A 15203-nucleotide genomic window follows, 5' to 3' on the forward strand; every position below is an offset into this window, starting at 1 on the left:
CCAGCCCATACTGCCATTAGCAGAGAGTGTGTGTTCCAATTACGCTAGCCCTATTTGGCTTCTAGGAACTTCAGCTGATGCAGCCCCTAGCCGATGCTGTTTATGTGCATGAGAGAGGCTTGCTGGGTTTTTTTGTGTTCCCCACCCCCTGTTATTTTGTTGTGGATGCACAATGGCTAGGAGCTAGACCATGGCCAAGGTAAAGGACTGCTGCAACCCGGGCAGCCACTCCACAGGAGGAAGGTAGGTACCGTACCGCCACTGTTCCGGAGCAACCTTTAGTTCGCTACACACAAAAAAGTTCTTGGTAGACATCTTGGAGAGGGTGGTCTTCAGTTTGCCGGCTGTCGGGATCCCGGCGCACAGTATACCGGTGCCAGAACCTCGACACCTGGCATACCAACACCTTTTCTCCCTCTTGGGGCTCCACGACCGCCCTGGAGGGAGAAAAGATAGCGTGGCGCACGTGGTGCGCGTAGCGGGACACCGTGCCTGCAAGGGGCTCGTTTGCGCTCGACCAGCTAATGGTATGCCGGCGGTCGGGATTCCGGCGCCGGTATGCTGGCCGCCGGGAGCCCGGCCGCCGGCATAACATACTACACCCCTTGGAGAGTGGTTTCTAGATTTGTCTATGTGACCTGCGGCATAAAATCTCATGCGTGGGGGTGTCTTTACTTACAGTATCTCCAGTTGTGACATTTTGTGACATGCTTACAGTGATCTGTGTCTCCTCACTTCTTGAACTCATTTAAATCACTTTGATACCGCAGGGCCATTATGAGGGGCATTACTTACATACTGTACTACTGTCCTGTACAGATTGCAAACTATATGAATTTCAGTGTGTGTGTGTGTGCAGTGTGAAAGACAATAAAGCCTACAGAGGAGATATAAGGAAATTTATGGTAGACTTATCATAGTTAAATCTCTTTCTGCGAGGTACACTGGATTCCACAGGGAATAACATCGGGGTGTAGAGTTAGATCTTGATCCGAGGCACCAACAGTATAAGCTTTGACTGTTCCCAAGATGCATTGCAACGCCTCCTCTATAACCCTGCGTCCCAGCACTAGAGCTCAGTTTCGTTAACCAGTCCAAAGCAGTAGCAGGCAAAAGAGACAGTAGATGGTAGTCACATAGAACCACATTCTCACGACAGGAGAAGGGACTAGCGGCTAATGTCATACAAACCCAAAGAAGCTAAGTGCGTCAGGGTGGGCGCCCTGTGGAATCCAGTGTAACTCGCAGAAAGAGATTTAAACATGGTAAGTCTACCATAAATCTCCTTTTCTGCAGCGGGATACACTGGTATTCCACAGGGAATAACATTGGGGATGTCCTAAAGCAGTTCCTCATGGGAGGGGACGCACTGTAGCGGGTACAAGAACCCGGCGTCCAAAGGAAGCATCCTGGGAGGCGGAAAGGCATAGAACCTGATGAACGTGTTCACTGAGGACCACGTAAAGCCGCCTTGCACAATTGTTCAGCGGACGCGCCACGACAAGCTGCCCAAGAAGATCCAACAGACCGAGTAGAATGGACCTTGATAGCAGCAGGAGCTGGTAAACCAGTCTGCGCATAAACTTGTGCAATCACCATTCTAATCCATCTGGCCAAGGTTTGCTTACTCGCAGGCCAGCCACGTTTGTGAAAACCCAAAAGTACTAAAAAGGTATCTGACCTCCAGATGGAAGCAGTCCTCTCTCCGTAAATATGGAGAGCCCATACTACATCCAAAGAATGCTCTTTGAGGACAAACCAGAAAAGATAAAGGCCGGAACCACATTCTCTTGGTTAAGATGAAAAGATGATACCACCTAAGGTAGATAACCAGGGTGAGTTCAAAGAACTACCCGCTCACGGTGAAAAATCAGAAAGGGTGGACGACAGGACAAGGCGCCTAAGTCCGACACCTTCCTAGCAGAGACAATAGCCAGTAAAAACATGACCTTAAGTGTAAGACATTTAAGATCCACAGACTCAAGAGTGTCAAATGGAGACTTGTAGGGCATTTAAGACGGGTGGTAATCATGTGACCGGCGGGCGGAGACCGACAGTCACATGACCTCCTCCAGCATCACGACCCCTCACTATCCCGATGGTCGGCATGCCGACCAACAGGGACTATTTCCACTCATGGGTGTCCACGACACCCATAGAGTGGGAATAGAACCCGTGGCGACCGTAGGTCGCCACCGAGCCCGCAAGGGGCTTGCTACACTCGCCCCTCCCCGCCGGGATCCCGGCGTCGGTATGTTGCCGGGATCCCGGCGTCGGTAAGCTGACCGGCGGTCTCCTGACCGCCCGTCAGCCATACCACACCCTTTAAGACAACAGACAAATCCCATGGAGCCACAGAAGGGACATAGGGCGGTTGAATCCGTAAAACGCCCTGAGTGAAAGTATGAACGTCAGGAATAGATGTAATTTTTCTCTGAAACCACACCGACAAGGCAGATATATGAACCTTGAGGGAAACCAGACGAAGGCCTAAATCTAGGCCTTGTTGCAGAAAAGCCAAAAGCCTAGAAGTACTGAACGAATAGGCATCATAATTCTTAGCGCACACCATGTGAAGTAAGAATTCCAGACCCTGTAATAAATCCGTGCAGAAGCCAGGTTGCAGGCCTTCAACATAGTTTGAAAAACCGCCTCGGAGAATCTTGTGGCCCTCAGGAGTAAAGCTGCAAGAGCCACGCCGTCAAAGCCAGTCTGGCCAGATCCGGAGAGACACAAGGGCCCTGAACGAGGAGGTCTGGGCATTAAGGAAGTAGAAGAGGACGCTTTATCTATAGACCCTGCAGGCCTGAGAACCAATGCCGTCTGGGCCACGCTGGAGAGACAAGTAGTATTCCTCTTTCTTGCTTGAACTTCCGTACAATCCTGGGCAGGAGTGACACTGGAGGGATTGCCAGTGCGTCCACAAATGCTGCTTGAGGATCCCTTGTCCTTAATCCGAAGAACGGAACCTTGTAATTGTGTTGAGATGCCATCAGGTCTACATCTGGTAGGCCCTACTTGTCCACTAGGAATTGAAAGACATCCGGATGAAGACTCTACTCTCCGGCGTGAACGTCCTGACGACTGAGGAAATCTGCTTCCCAGTTGAAGACTCCAGGGATGAACACTGCCGATATTGCTGGCATATGGCCTTCCGCCCAACGCAGGATTTTTGATACTTCCAGCATAGCCATGCGGCTTCGAGTGCCGCCTTGATGATTTATGTATGCCACTGTTGTGGCGCTGTCTGATTGTACATGAACAGGCCTGTTCTGTACTAGAAGCAGGGCCAGTGTTAACGCATTGAACACTGCCCGCAATTCCAGAATGTTTATCTGGTGGAGAGATTCCTCCCTGGTCCACCGACCCTGGAGAGAGTGTTGCTCCAACACCGCGCCCCAACCTCGCAGACTGGCATCCGTTGTCAGGAGGACCCAGTTGGAGATCCAGAAGGGACAGCTCCTGCTCAACTGTTGGTCCTGTAGCCACCAGCTCAGTGACAGACGAACCTCCGGAGACAAGGAGATCATTTGAGACCTGATCCGATGAGGCAGGCTGTCCCACTTGGAAAGAATGAACTTCTGCAGACAGCGAGAGTGAAATTGAGCATAGTCTACCATGTCGAAAGCCGACACCATGAGGCCTAGTACTTGCATCGCCGAGTGTTATCGACACTCTTGGGCGAGAGAGGAAGTATCTGATACTGTCCTGGAGTTTCAGGACTTTCTCTGGAGACAGAAACAATCTCTGGCTGTGTGTGTCCAGCAGCGCCCCCAGGTGCACCATGCCCCGAGCAGGGACCAGCGAGGACTTTTTCCAGTTGATTAACCACTCGTGGGCTTGTAGGAATTGGACGGTCAGTTCCAGATGACCGAGGAGAACCTCTTGGGAGTTCGCCAGGATCAGCAAGTCGTCCAGATACGGCTGGATCCTGATTCTCTGAGGACATAGATGAGCCGTCATCACGGCCATTAGCTTGGTGAAGATCCGAGGGGCCGTGGTCAATCCAAATGGCAGGGCCTGGAATTGATAATGTAGGTTGCCAATAGCATACCGCAGATACTGCTGATGCGACATGGCAATAGGAATATGCAGGTAAGCATCCTGTATGTCCAGGGATACCATATAGTCTTCGGGTTCGATGGCCAGTACAATAGAGTGCAGAGTTTCTATACGGAATTTGGACACTCTCACAAATTTGTTCAATGATTTGAGGTTGAGTATAGGCCAGAAGGACCAATTTGGCTTCGGAACTAGAAACAGGGTTGAATAGTATCCCCTGCCTCTCAGGGACAGAGGTACCGGCACTACCACTCCTGTGCCCAGGAGGGATCGTACAACCAAATGTAGAGCTTGCGCTTTTAACGGCTCCGCAGGGATAACGGTTGTGCAAAACTGGCGAGGGGGAAGTCTCTTGAAAGAGATTGTGTACCCGGGAGAGACAACTTCCCGCACCCGGGCGTCCAAAGTGGTCTGTAACCAGGCCTGGGCGAACTGCAGAAGTCGGCCTCCCACCCTGGGGTCCCCCAGGCTGACGGGCGGCCCAGGATTGTTTAGATTTAGGCTTAGTGGTTTTGGAAATACGAGCCTGTCGCTGATACGCTTGACCCTTTGCTTTCCCTGGAGGTCGAAAGGAACGAAAGGTGGTACTCTTAGACTTCGGAGCAGAAGGATTAGTATTTGGGAGACACGCAGTCTTGGCAGTAGCCAAGTCAGTTACAACCTTTTTCAGATATTCCGCAAACAGGATGACTCCTTTAAAAGGAAGCACCTCCAAGGTCTTTTTGTAGTCCAGGTCCACCTTCCAGGACCTCAACCACATAATTCGACCAGCCAGGATAGACGTAGTAGATGCCTTGGCCGCCATTACACCTGCGTCAGAGGCCGCCTCCTGAATATAGTGGGAGGCTGTGGTAATATAAGACAAATATTGTCTGGCAGCTGGCAGTGTCAGAAAAATCCTGAGGCAGATCATTCTCAATTGCCTGAACCCATGCTTCGAGCCCATGAGGCTGCCACAGTGGGTCTATGTACAGCACCTGTAAGTGAGTAAACAGACTTCAGGCATCCCTCCACACGCCTATCCGTCAGTTCCTTCAGGGAGGTGACAGTGGTGACAGTCACAGTTGATGACACCACAAGACGGGCGACATGAGAGTCCACCGGCGGTGGAGTTTCCCACTTGTTACTCAACTCCGCAGAGATAGGATAACGAGCTAGCATCTTTTTAGACAGGGACAATTTATTTCCTGGAGATGACCAGGATTCCTGACGTATGTCAATTAAATGGTCAGAACGTGGCAAGATTACTTTAGCAACCTTCTGACGTTTGACCTTATCAGGTTTCTTAGACGCAGTAGTAGGCTCAATGTAATCATCTATTGGAAGAATTAGCTTAATGGCCTCCACTAGGTCCGGAACATCAACCTGGGTTGTAGATTCCTCATCAGAAGCAACTGTATCAGTGTCTGACGGATCAGTATATTCCCCATCCTCATCGGAAGAGTCATCCGAAATATTAGTGGACTGTGAGGAAGAAATGGCCCCAGAGAGGTGTGGGGTAGACTTTTGTCTAACCAGAGATTGATTTAATTGTTCTAATTATGTAGACAGAGTATCCGCCCATGGTGGATTAACTACAGGGACAATATGTGGCTGCAATGGCACAGGAGGTCCTACAGGGGGCGTAAGACGTGTCGTAAGTGTAGTTAGCATACTTGAGAATGCTGCCCAAGGTGGGTCCTGATTGGCCACAGGTGCTGCAGGTTGACTGGGTGTTTGGCACTCAGCACCTGAACCAGCAGCTAAAACTTCTCCCTCAGGTAAATCCGTGGCGCCAGTACTGCCGGATGCAGAAGCGTCCCCGGATTTCCCACCCTGTGTGGCATACATTATAAGGAATGTAGCCCTTGGGCGTAACAGTACAATATAGCCAGACAAACACAATACCTGCAAATAACCCCCTATGTAATGTGACAGTAATTACAGGACACAGAACAGAGGATTTAAGCGTTATAAGGTGACTGAAAAACACAGGAAAAATACCAAATCGTATATTCTGTGTGACACTATATATATATATATATATATATATACCAATAGGAAAAAATCTGCGGCACTCAGAGTCTTTGCTGCAAAAAGTGTGTATTTACACAAACATCCCAACCAACGTTTCGGGGCTCACACGCCCCTTTGTCAAAGGGGCGTGTGAGCCCCGAAACGTTGGTTGGGATGTTTGTGTAAATACACACTTTTTGCAGCAAAGACTCTGAGTGCCGCAGATTTTTTCCTATTGGTAGCTACCTTATGTCACTGGAGGCACCAGAGCAGCATTTTTGATGTGAGAGGAGTGCCGGTCCAGAAGCCAGGATATATATATATATATATATATGACCCTGACGCACCTAGCCTCTCAGGGTACAGAATATAGTGATAGCAATATGTGAAAAAGGAGAATGGAATCCCACACAACAGCTACAGGCACACTCAGTCACATGTACAATGCAGAAGTTATTACATATAAACAATAAAACTGCACTGGACTAGTAATTTACATATTACTATGTATGAGTATAGATATAACAATGCACAGTAGATACTGGATGTAGATCACAGAATACTTGTACCAAATATTCAGATAGCAGCACACTTGTTCCTAACTAACACTGTCTACAATGTAGAATACTTAAGTGTCTGTAAATGCACAGCGCTGATGAGACAGGTGGCTTTACAGAGGAGACAGAGCCCTGCAGTCCCGGAGATCAGTCCAGTTAGTAGTGAAGATGGCGCCAAAATCTCAGGGAGTGAGGGAGAGTGAAATGCAGCTCCAGGGCGGGAACACCAGCAGTAGATGGCGCCCGGAGCTGGGGGAGGGGCTACAGGTCAGCGCCTTATCCCCTATGCTGGTCCTCACCACCAGGTATTGTGGAGCCTATAACAAACGGATTTTAGTAAATCCGACCTGTGCTCCCTTGCCCTGGTGTATATAGTGGGGTCCCTGTGCAGTACAGTGTCCACGCCAGCAGCGCGGTCTGTCTCCTGGGACCGCGGTCGGATCGCGATTTACCGGCGGGTCCCACCTGGTACCCGGGTACCAGGCCGTGGGAGTATGCAGCGATGTACCTGGGAGTATGCAGCCGCAAGTACCCGGGGACCAGGCAGTGGGAGTATGCAGCGCTGCTGGGGAGGTGATGGAGCCGCAGCATAGAATGTCAGACTGACATAAAAGTGCTGCGGCCCTTGAAGTCTTCAAAAAAAGCTTTTTTCAGGGCTGACTAGCGCAGCCACACCTGTTAGCTGCCTGCACTGCAGGCACCAACTTACAAACTGAGCTCCAGTGCCTGGATGCGGGGTTATAGAGGAGGCGGTGCAATGCATCCTGGGAACCGTCAAAGCTTTAGCCTGTTGGTGAATCGGATCAAGATCCAACTCTACACCCGATGTTATTCCCTGTGGAATACCAGTGTACCCCACTGCAGAAATAGTAAAATAAAGTTTTTCTTACCTGCTGCATCTCTCTGACCTGAAGGTTTAAGCACTGGGAATCCTCCAGCAAAAAGACCACCAGTAGGGGGAGTCACTGCACTCCTACCATTTCCTGTGCCACCATGTTTCTTGTCATCTGCACATAAAGCCAAAGCATAATAGAAAATAAGAATTTACTCACCGGTAATTCTATTTCTCGTAGTCCGTAGTGGATGCTGGGAACTCCGTAAGGACCATGGGGAATAGCGGCTCCACAGGAGTCTTGGCACAACTAAAAGAAAGCTTTTAGACTACCTGGTGTGCACTGGCTCCTCCCACTATGACCCTCCTCCAAGCCTCAGTTAGGATACTGTGCCCGGAAGAGCTGACACAATAAGGAAGGATTTTGAATCCCGGGTAAGACTCATACCAGCCACACCAATCACACCGTATAACTCGTGATACCATATCCAGTTAACAGTATGAAATTTAACTGAGCCTCTCAACAGATGGCTCATAACAATAACCCTTTTGTGAACAACAACTATGTACAAGTATTGCAGACAATCCGCACTTGGGACGGGCGCCCAGCATCCACTACGGACTACGAGAAATAGAATTACAGGTGAGTAAATTCTTATCTTCTCTGACGTCCTAGTGGATGCCGGGAACTCCGTAAGGACCATGGGGATTATACCAAAGCTCCCAAACGGGCGGGAGAGTGCGGATGACTCTGCAGCACCGAATGAGAGAACTCAAGGTCCTCCTCAGCCAGGGTATCAAATTTGTAGAATTTTGCAAACGTGTTTGCCCCTGACCAAGTAGCAGCTCGGCAAAGTTGTAAAGCCGAGACCCCTCGGGCAGCCGCCCAAGATGAGCCCACCTTCCTTGTAGAATGGGCTTTTACGGATTTAGGATGCGGCAGTCCAGCCGCAGAATGCGCCAACGGAATTGTGCTACAAATCCAGCGAGCAATAGTCTGCTTAGAAGCAGGAGCACCCAGTTTGTTGGGTGCATACAGGATAAATAGCGAGTCAGTTTTCCTGACTCCAGCCGTCCTGGAAACATACATTTTCAAGGCCCTGACTACGTCCAGTAACTTGGAATCCTCCAAGTCGCTAGTAGCCGGCACTACAATAGGTTGGTTCAAGTGAAAAGCAGATACCACCCTAGGGAGAAACTGGGGACGAGTCCTCAATTCTGCCCTATCCATATGGAAAATCAGATAAGGACTTTTAAATGACAAAGCCGCCAATTCTGATACACGCCTGGCCGAAGCCAAGGCCAATAACATGACCACTTTCCACGTGAGATATTTTAGATCCACGGTCTTTAGTGGCTCAAACCAATGTGATTTTAGGAAATTCAACACCACGTTGAGATCCCAGGGTGCCACTGGAGGCACAAAGGGGGGCTGAATATGCAGCACTCCTTTTACAAATGTCTGAACTTCAGGTAGTGAAGCTAGTTCTTTTTGGAAAAAAATCGACAGAGCCGATATCTGTACCTTAATGGAGCCTAATTTTAGGCCCATAGTCACTCCTGCCTGTAGGAAGTGCAGAAATCGACCCAGCTGAAATTCCTCTGTTGGGGCCTTATTGGCCTCACACCAAGCAACATATTTCCGCCATATGCGGTGATAATGTTTTACCGTTACATCTTTCCTGGCTTTAATCAGCGTAGGAATGACATCCTCCGGAATGCCCTTTTCCTTTAGGATCCGGCGTTCAACCGCCATGCCGTCAAACGCAGCCGCGGTAAGTCTTGGAACAGACAGGTCCCCTGCTGCAACAGGTTCTGTCTGAGCGGCAGAGGCCATGGGTCCTCTGAGATCATCTCTTGAAGTTCCGGGTACCAAGCTCTTCTTGGCCAATCCGGAACCACGAGTATTGTCCTTACTCCTCGTTTTCTTATTATTCTCAGTACCTTTGGTATGAGAGGCAGAGGAGGGAACACATAAACTGACTGGTACACCCACGGTGTCACTAGAGCGTCCACCGCTATCGCCTGAGGGTCCCTTGACCTGGCGCAATATCTCTCCAGTTTTTTGTTTAGGCGGGACGCCATCATGTCCACCTGTGGCCGTTCCCAACGATTTACAATCAGTGTGAAGACTTCTGGATGAAGTCCCCACTCTCCCGGGTGGAGGTCGTGCCTGCTGAGGAAGTCTGCTTCCCAGTTGTCCACTCCCGGAATGAACAAAATTCCTATTGGATAAGGATATCCAGGGGTATGGTGCATAGTCATGCATTACAGTTACTATAAATAGGGATAAAATGCAATGGCTGACAGCAGCATCAGTCAGAAATTTTAGTCAAATCATCTTGCATAGGACACCACAAATAGGTTGAACTCGATGGACAATTGTCTTTTTTCAACCTCAGATACTATGTAACACTGCTGACAGTGCAAGCACGTGATTTTCCGCCCATCGGAGAATCCTTGTGGCTTCTGCCATTGCCGTCCTGCTTCTTGTGCCGCCCTGTCAGTTTACATGGGCGACCGCCGTGATGTTGTCTGACTGGATCAGTACCGGCTGGTGTAGAAGCAGGGGTTTTGCCTGACTTAGGGCATTGTAAATGGCCCTTAGTTCTAGAATATTTATGTGCAAGGAAGTCTCCTGACTCGACCATAGTCCTTGGAAGTTTCTTCCCTGTGTGACTGCCCCCCAGCCTCGAAGGCTGGCATCCGTGGTCACCAGGACCCAGTCCTGCATGCCGAATCTGCGGCCCTCTAGGAGATGAGCACTCTGCAGCCACCACAGCAGAGACACCCTGGTTCTTGGAGACAGGGTTATTAGCCGATGCATCTGAAGATGCGATCCGGACCATTGGTCCAACAGGTCCCACTGAAAGATTTTGGCATGGAACCTGCGGAAAGGAATTGCTTCGTAAGAAGCCATCTTTCCCAGGACTCGCGTGCAGTGATGCACCGACACCTGTTTTGGTTTCAGGAGGTCTCTGACTAGAGATGACAGCTCCTTGGCTTTCTCCTCCGGGAGAAACACTTTTTTCTGAACTGTGTCCAAAATCATTCCCAGGAACAGTAGACGTGTCGTCGGAACCAGCTGTGACTTTGGAATATTCAGAATCCAACCGTGCTGGTGTAGCACCTCCTGAGATAGTGCTACTCCTACCAACAACTGCTCCCTGGATCTCGCCTTTATTAGGAGATCGTCCAAGTACGGGATAATTAAAACTCCCTTTTTTCGAAGGAGTATCATCATTTCCGCCATTACCTTGGTAAACACCCTCGGTGCCGTGGACAGTCCAAACGGCAGCGTCTGGAATTGGTAATGGCAATTTTGTACCGCAAATCTGAGGTACTCCTGGTGAGGATGATAAATGGGGACATGCAGGTAAGCATCCTTGATGTCCAGGGATACCATGTAATCCCCCTCGTCCAGGCTTGCAATAACCGCCCTGAGCGATTCCATCTTGAACTTGAACTTTTTTATGTATGTGTTCAAGGATTTCAAATTTAAAATGGGTCTCACCGAACCGTCCGGTTTCGGTACCACAAACAGTGTGGAATAGTAACCCCGTCCTTGTTGAAGTAGGGGCACCTTGACTATCACCTGCTGGGAATACAGCTTGTGAATTGCCTCTAGCACAGCCTCCATGCCTGAGGGAGTCGTTGGCAAGGCAGATTTGAGGAAACGGCGGGGGGGGGGGGGGGGGAGACGCCTCAAATTCCAGTTTGTACCCCTGAGATACTACTTGCAAGATCCAGGGGTCCACCTGTGAGCGAGCCGACTGATCGCTGAAATTTTTGAGGCGGCCCCCCACCGTACCTGGCTCCGCCTGTGGAGCCCCACCGTCATGCGGCGGACTTGGAAGAAGCGGGGGAGGACTTTTGCTCCTGGGAACCTGCTGTTTGTTGCAGCCTTTTTCCCCTACCTCTGCCTCTGGACAGAAAGGATCCGCCTTTTCCTCGCCTGTTTCTCTGGGTCCGAAAGAACTGTACTTGATAAAACAGCGCTTTTTTAGGCTGTGAGGGAACCTGGGGTAAAAATGCTGATTTCCCAGCTGTCGCTGTGGAAACTAGGTCTGAGAGACCATCCCCGAATAACTCCTCACCCTTATAAGGCAAAACTTCCATGTGCCTTTTGGAATCTGCATCCCCTGTCCACTGCCGAGTCCATAAGCCTCTCCTAGCAGAAATGGACAATGCACTTATTTTAGATGCCAGCCGGCAGATCTCCCTCTGTGCATCTCTCATGTATAAGACTGAGTCTTTTATATGCTCTATGGTTAGGAGAATAGTGTCCCTGTCTAGGGTGTCAATATTTTCTGACAGGGAATCTGACCATGCAGCGGCAGCACTGCACATCCATGCTGACGCAATAGCTGGTCTAAGTATAATGCCTGAGTGTGTATATACAGACTTCAGGATCGCCTCCTGCTTTCTATCCGCAGGATCCATTAGGGCGGCCGTATCCGGAGACGGAAGTGCCACCTTTGTAGACAAACGTGTGAGCGCTTTATCCACCCTAGGAGGTGTTTCCCAACGTGCCCTATCCTCTGGCGGGAAAGGGAACGCCATTAGTAATTTTTTAGGGATTACCAATCTTTTAATCGGGGAAAGCCCACGCTTCTTCACACACTTCATTTAATTCTTCAGATGGGGGAAAAACTACGGGTAGTTTTTTCTCCCCAAACATAATACCCTTTTTAGTGGTACCTGGGTTTATATCCGAAATGTGTAATACCTCCTTCATTGCCTCAATCATGCAACGAATGGCCCTAGTGGACATTAGATTTGACTCATCGTCGTCGACACTGGTATCAGTATCCGTGTCGACATCTGCGTCTGCCATCTGAGGTAGCGGGCGTTTTAGAGCCCCTGATGGCCTTTGAGACACCTGGGCAGGCACGAGCTGAGAAGCCGGCTGTCCCGCATTTGGCATGTCGTCAAATTTTTGTGTAAGGAGTCGACACTTGCACGTAATTCCTTCCATAAAACCATCCACTCAGGTGTCTGCCCCGCAGGGGGTGACATCACTTCTATGGGCATCTGCTCCGCCTACACATAATTTTCCTCATCAAACATGTCGACACAGCCGTACCGACACACCGCACACACACCGGGAATGCTCTAATAGAGGACAGGACCCCACAGAAGCCCTTTGGGGAGACAGAGAGAGAGTATGCCAGCACACACCAGAGCGCTATATAATGCAGGGACTAACTGAATTATGTCCCTTATAGCTCCTATAATATTTACTGCGCCTAAATTTAGTGCCTCCCCTCTTTTTTTACCCTTTTCTGTAGTGTAGACTGCAGGGGAGAGCCAGGGAGCTTCCTTCCAGCGGAACTGTGAGGGAGAAATGGCGCCAGTGTGCTGAGAGAGATAGCTCCGCCCCTTTTTTGCGGACTTTTCTCCCGCTTTTTTAAGGATTCTGGCAGGGGTAATTATCACATATATAGCCTCTGGGGCTATATATTGTGATTGTTTTGCCAGCCAAGGTGTTTTTTTATTGCTGCTCAGGGCGCCCCCCCCCCAGCGCCCTGCACCCTCAGTGACCGGAGTGTGAAGTGTGTATGAGGAGCAATGGCGCACAGCTGCAGTGCTGTGCGCTACCTTGGTGAAGACAGAAGTATTCATACCGCCGATTTTCCTGACTTCTTCTTGCTTCTGGCTCTGTAAGGGGGACGGCGGCGCGGCTCCGGGACCGAACACCAAGGCCAGTTCCATGCGGTCGATCCCTCTGGAGCTAATGGTGTCCAGTAGCCTAAGAAGCCCAAGCTAGCTGCAAGCAGGTAGGTTCGCTTCTTCTCCCCTTAGTCCCTCGTTGCAGTGAGCCTGTTGCCAGCAGGTCTCACTGTAAAATAAAAAACCTAAATTATACTTTCTTTCTAAGAGCTCAGGAGAGCCCCTAGTGTGCATCCAGCTCGGCCGGGCACAAAAATCTAACAGAGGCTTGGAGGAGGGTCATAGTGGGAGGAGCCAGTGCACACCAGGTAGTCTAAAAGCTTTCTTTTAGTTGTGCCCAGACTCCTGCGGAGCCGCTATTCCCCATGGTCCTTACGGAGTTCCCAGCATCCACTAGGACGTCAGAGAAATACTATTAAATACCCACAGCCAGATTATTTATGCTTATAAAATTCTAACAGTTTTCATGATTTATCTGAACAATAAAGACATGACACAATGGGCCTAACACATAGGTGGATGCAGTTCCAATGTTTGCACAATTATTTGCAAATGCTATATGCAAAAAATGTCCTGAAAACTCCTGTGGCGCATGCATTACCCGGAGTACATAAGGGTTTGCTGGTATTAGGAATGGCAATACCATGGGCATTCACGGGCAATGACTGCGAGGTGGCCTGAAGGGAACACAACAAAAGGCCATCTCATGGGCGTGTCACTGTCATGTCCTTAGATGTAGTGCCACAGAGGCCGTACTTATCTCGTGACTGCAATAGGCTGGTGTAAGTGTCTATAGTGAGTGTGATGATGTGCAGATAATGGCTTGTTTAGAACCACCAGCGAAATTCCACTCTCCGCGGACATTGAAAGTGGGTATCTCAGGGCTTGCATATTCCGGCGCACCAAGTACATGACTGAAACTAGTATTCACATATTACTTCAGCGAATCCTGAAATAACATCGCAATAGCGGCTGCAAATGCGTCCACCTCTGAATCAGTGTCTGCATATCAGGAGATAGACAGGTCACTCTTCAGTTGCTTCTATGAGATAATCTCTACTATGTCTCCGAGGGAACCACCTATTTTCCATCCAGAAACTCCAATTTCATGCATATAGAGATCCGTCCGCACTGTCAAACTACATCCGTGTGCACATGCATGATACGACGCATGCACAGTCTGCCATTGCTGTCTGCACAGCTTGCTGTATGTGCGAGATCTGTCCGCATTCCTTCCAACTCGAATCAGGTCCTATATACTTTATCTATCATTATACTCCATGCATACCCATCCGACCAGCTATTTCCCACACTATCCTAAATGTACTCTCCTTCCACACGGTGTACTTCCCATTCTGTATAGTTTATCCTGCAACTAATCCCTAGTGATTATTACTTTTGCTTTCACACATATGCCTTTATCTATAATCCTCCACCCAGTCATTACCACAGCTCTTCTTCACTTACCACTATACAACTTTTAATTACAATGTTTCCATTTTCCCACTTTTATTCTCAAGACTGCATCCATTTCTATTACATGTCTGTCTGCTTCTACCTGTATGCGTTATTCAAACAGGACAGATTTTATTTCTACCACAATCTAATCAGCTAAGTATGAAAGGCTGGGCTGACCACGCTGCAACAGGGAAACCGGCAGCGTGGGATTCCTCTGTCATAGGGGGTCATTCCGAGTTGTTCGCTCGTTGCCGATTTTCGCTATACTGCGATTAGTCGCTTACTGCGCATGCGCAAGGTTCGCAGAGCGCATGCGCTTAGTTATTTTACACAAAAGTTAGGTATTTTACTCACGGCGTAACAAAGCTTTTTCATCGCTGTGCTGATCGTAGTGTGATTGACAGGAAGTGGGTGTTTCTGGGCGGAAACTGGCCGTTTTATGGGAGTGTGCGGAAAAACGCAGGCGTTCGAGTTTTCGAGTTGCAAAACGCAGGAGTGGCTGGAGAAACGGGGGAGTGGTTGGGCAAACGCTGGGTGTGTTTGGGACGTCAAACCAGGAACGAAAAGGACTGAGCTGGTCGCAATGGCTGAGTAAGTCTGGAGCTACTCAGAAACTGCTAAGAAAT

General features: G+C 49.4%; 1 protein-coding gene across 1 annotated transcript in view; it reads right to left on the reverse strand.

The window, feature by feature from the left end:
• WIPF3 (WAS/WASL interacting protein family member 3) overlaps positions 1-15203 on the reverse strand; it is a 227157-nt gene that overhangs the window by 38791 nt on the left and 173163 nt on the right. Inside the window, exon 4 of the mRNA XM_063921961.1 lies at positions 7505-7621. Within this exon, the coding sequence (XP_063778031.1) occupies positions 7505-7621 (117 nt within the window). The remainder of the gene's footprint in view (positions 1-7504; positions 7622-15203) is intronic.

The sequence above is a fragment of the Pseudophryne corroboree genome, chromosome 5 (assembly GCF_028390025.1).
Source record: "Pseudophryne corroboree isolate aPseCor3 chromosome 5, aPseCor3.hap2, whole genome shotgun sequence".
Classification (NCBI taxonomy): domain Eukaryota; kingdom Metazoa; phylum Chordata; class Amphibia; order Anura; family Myobatrachidae; genus Pseudophryne; species Pseudophryne corroboree.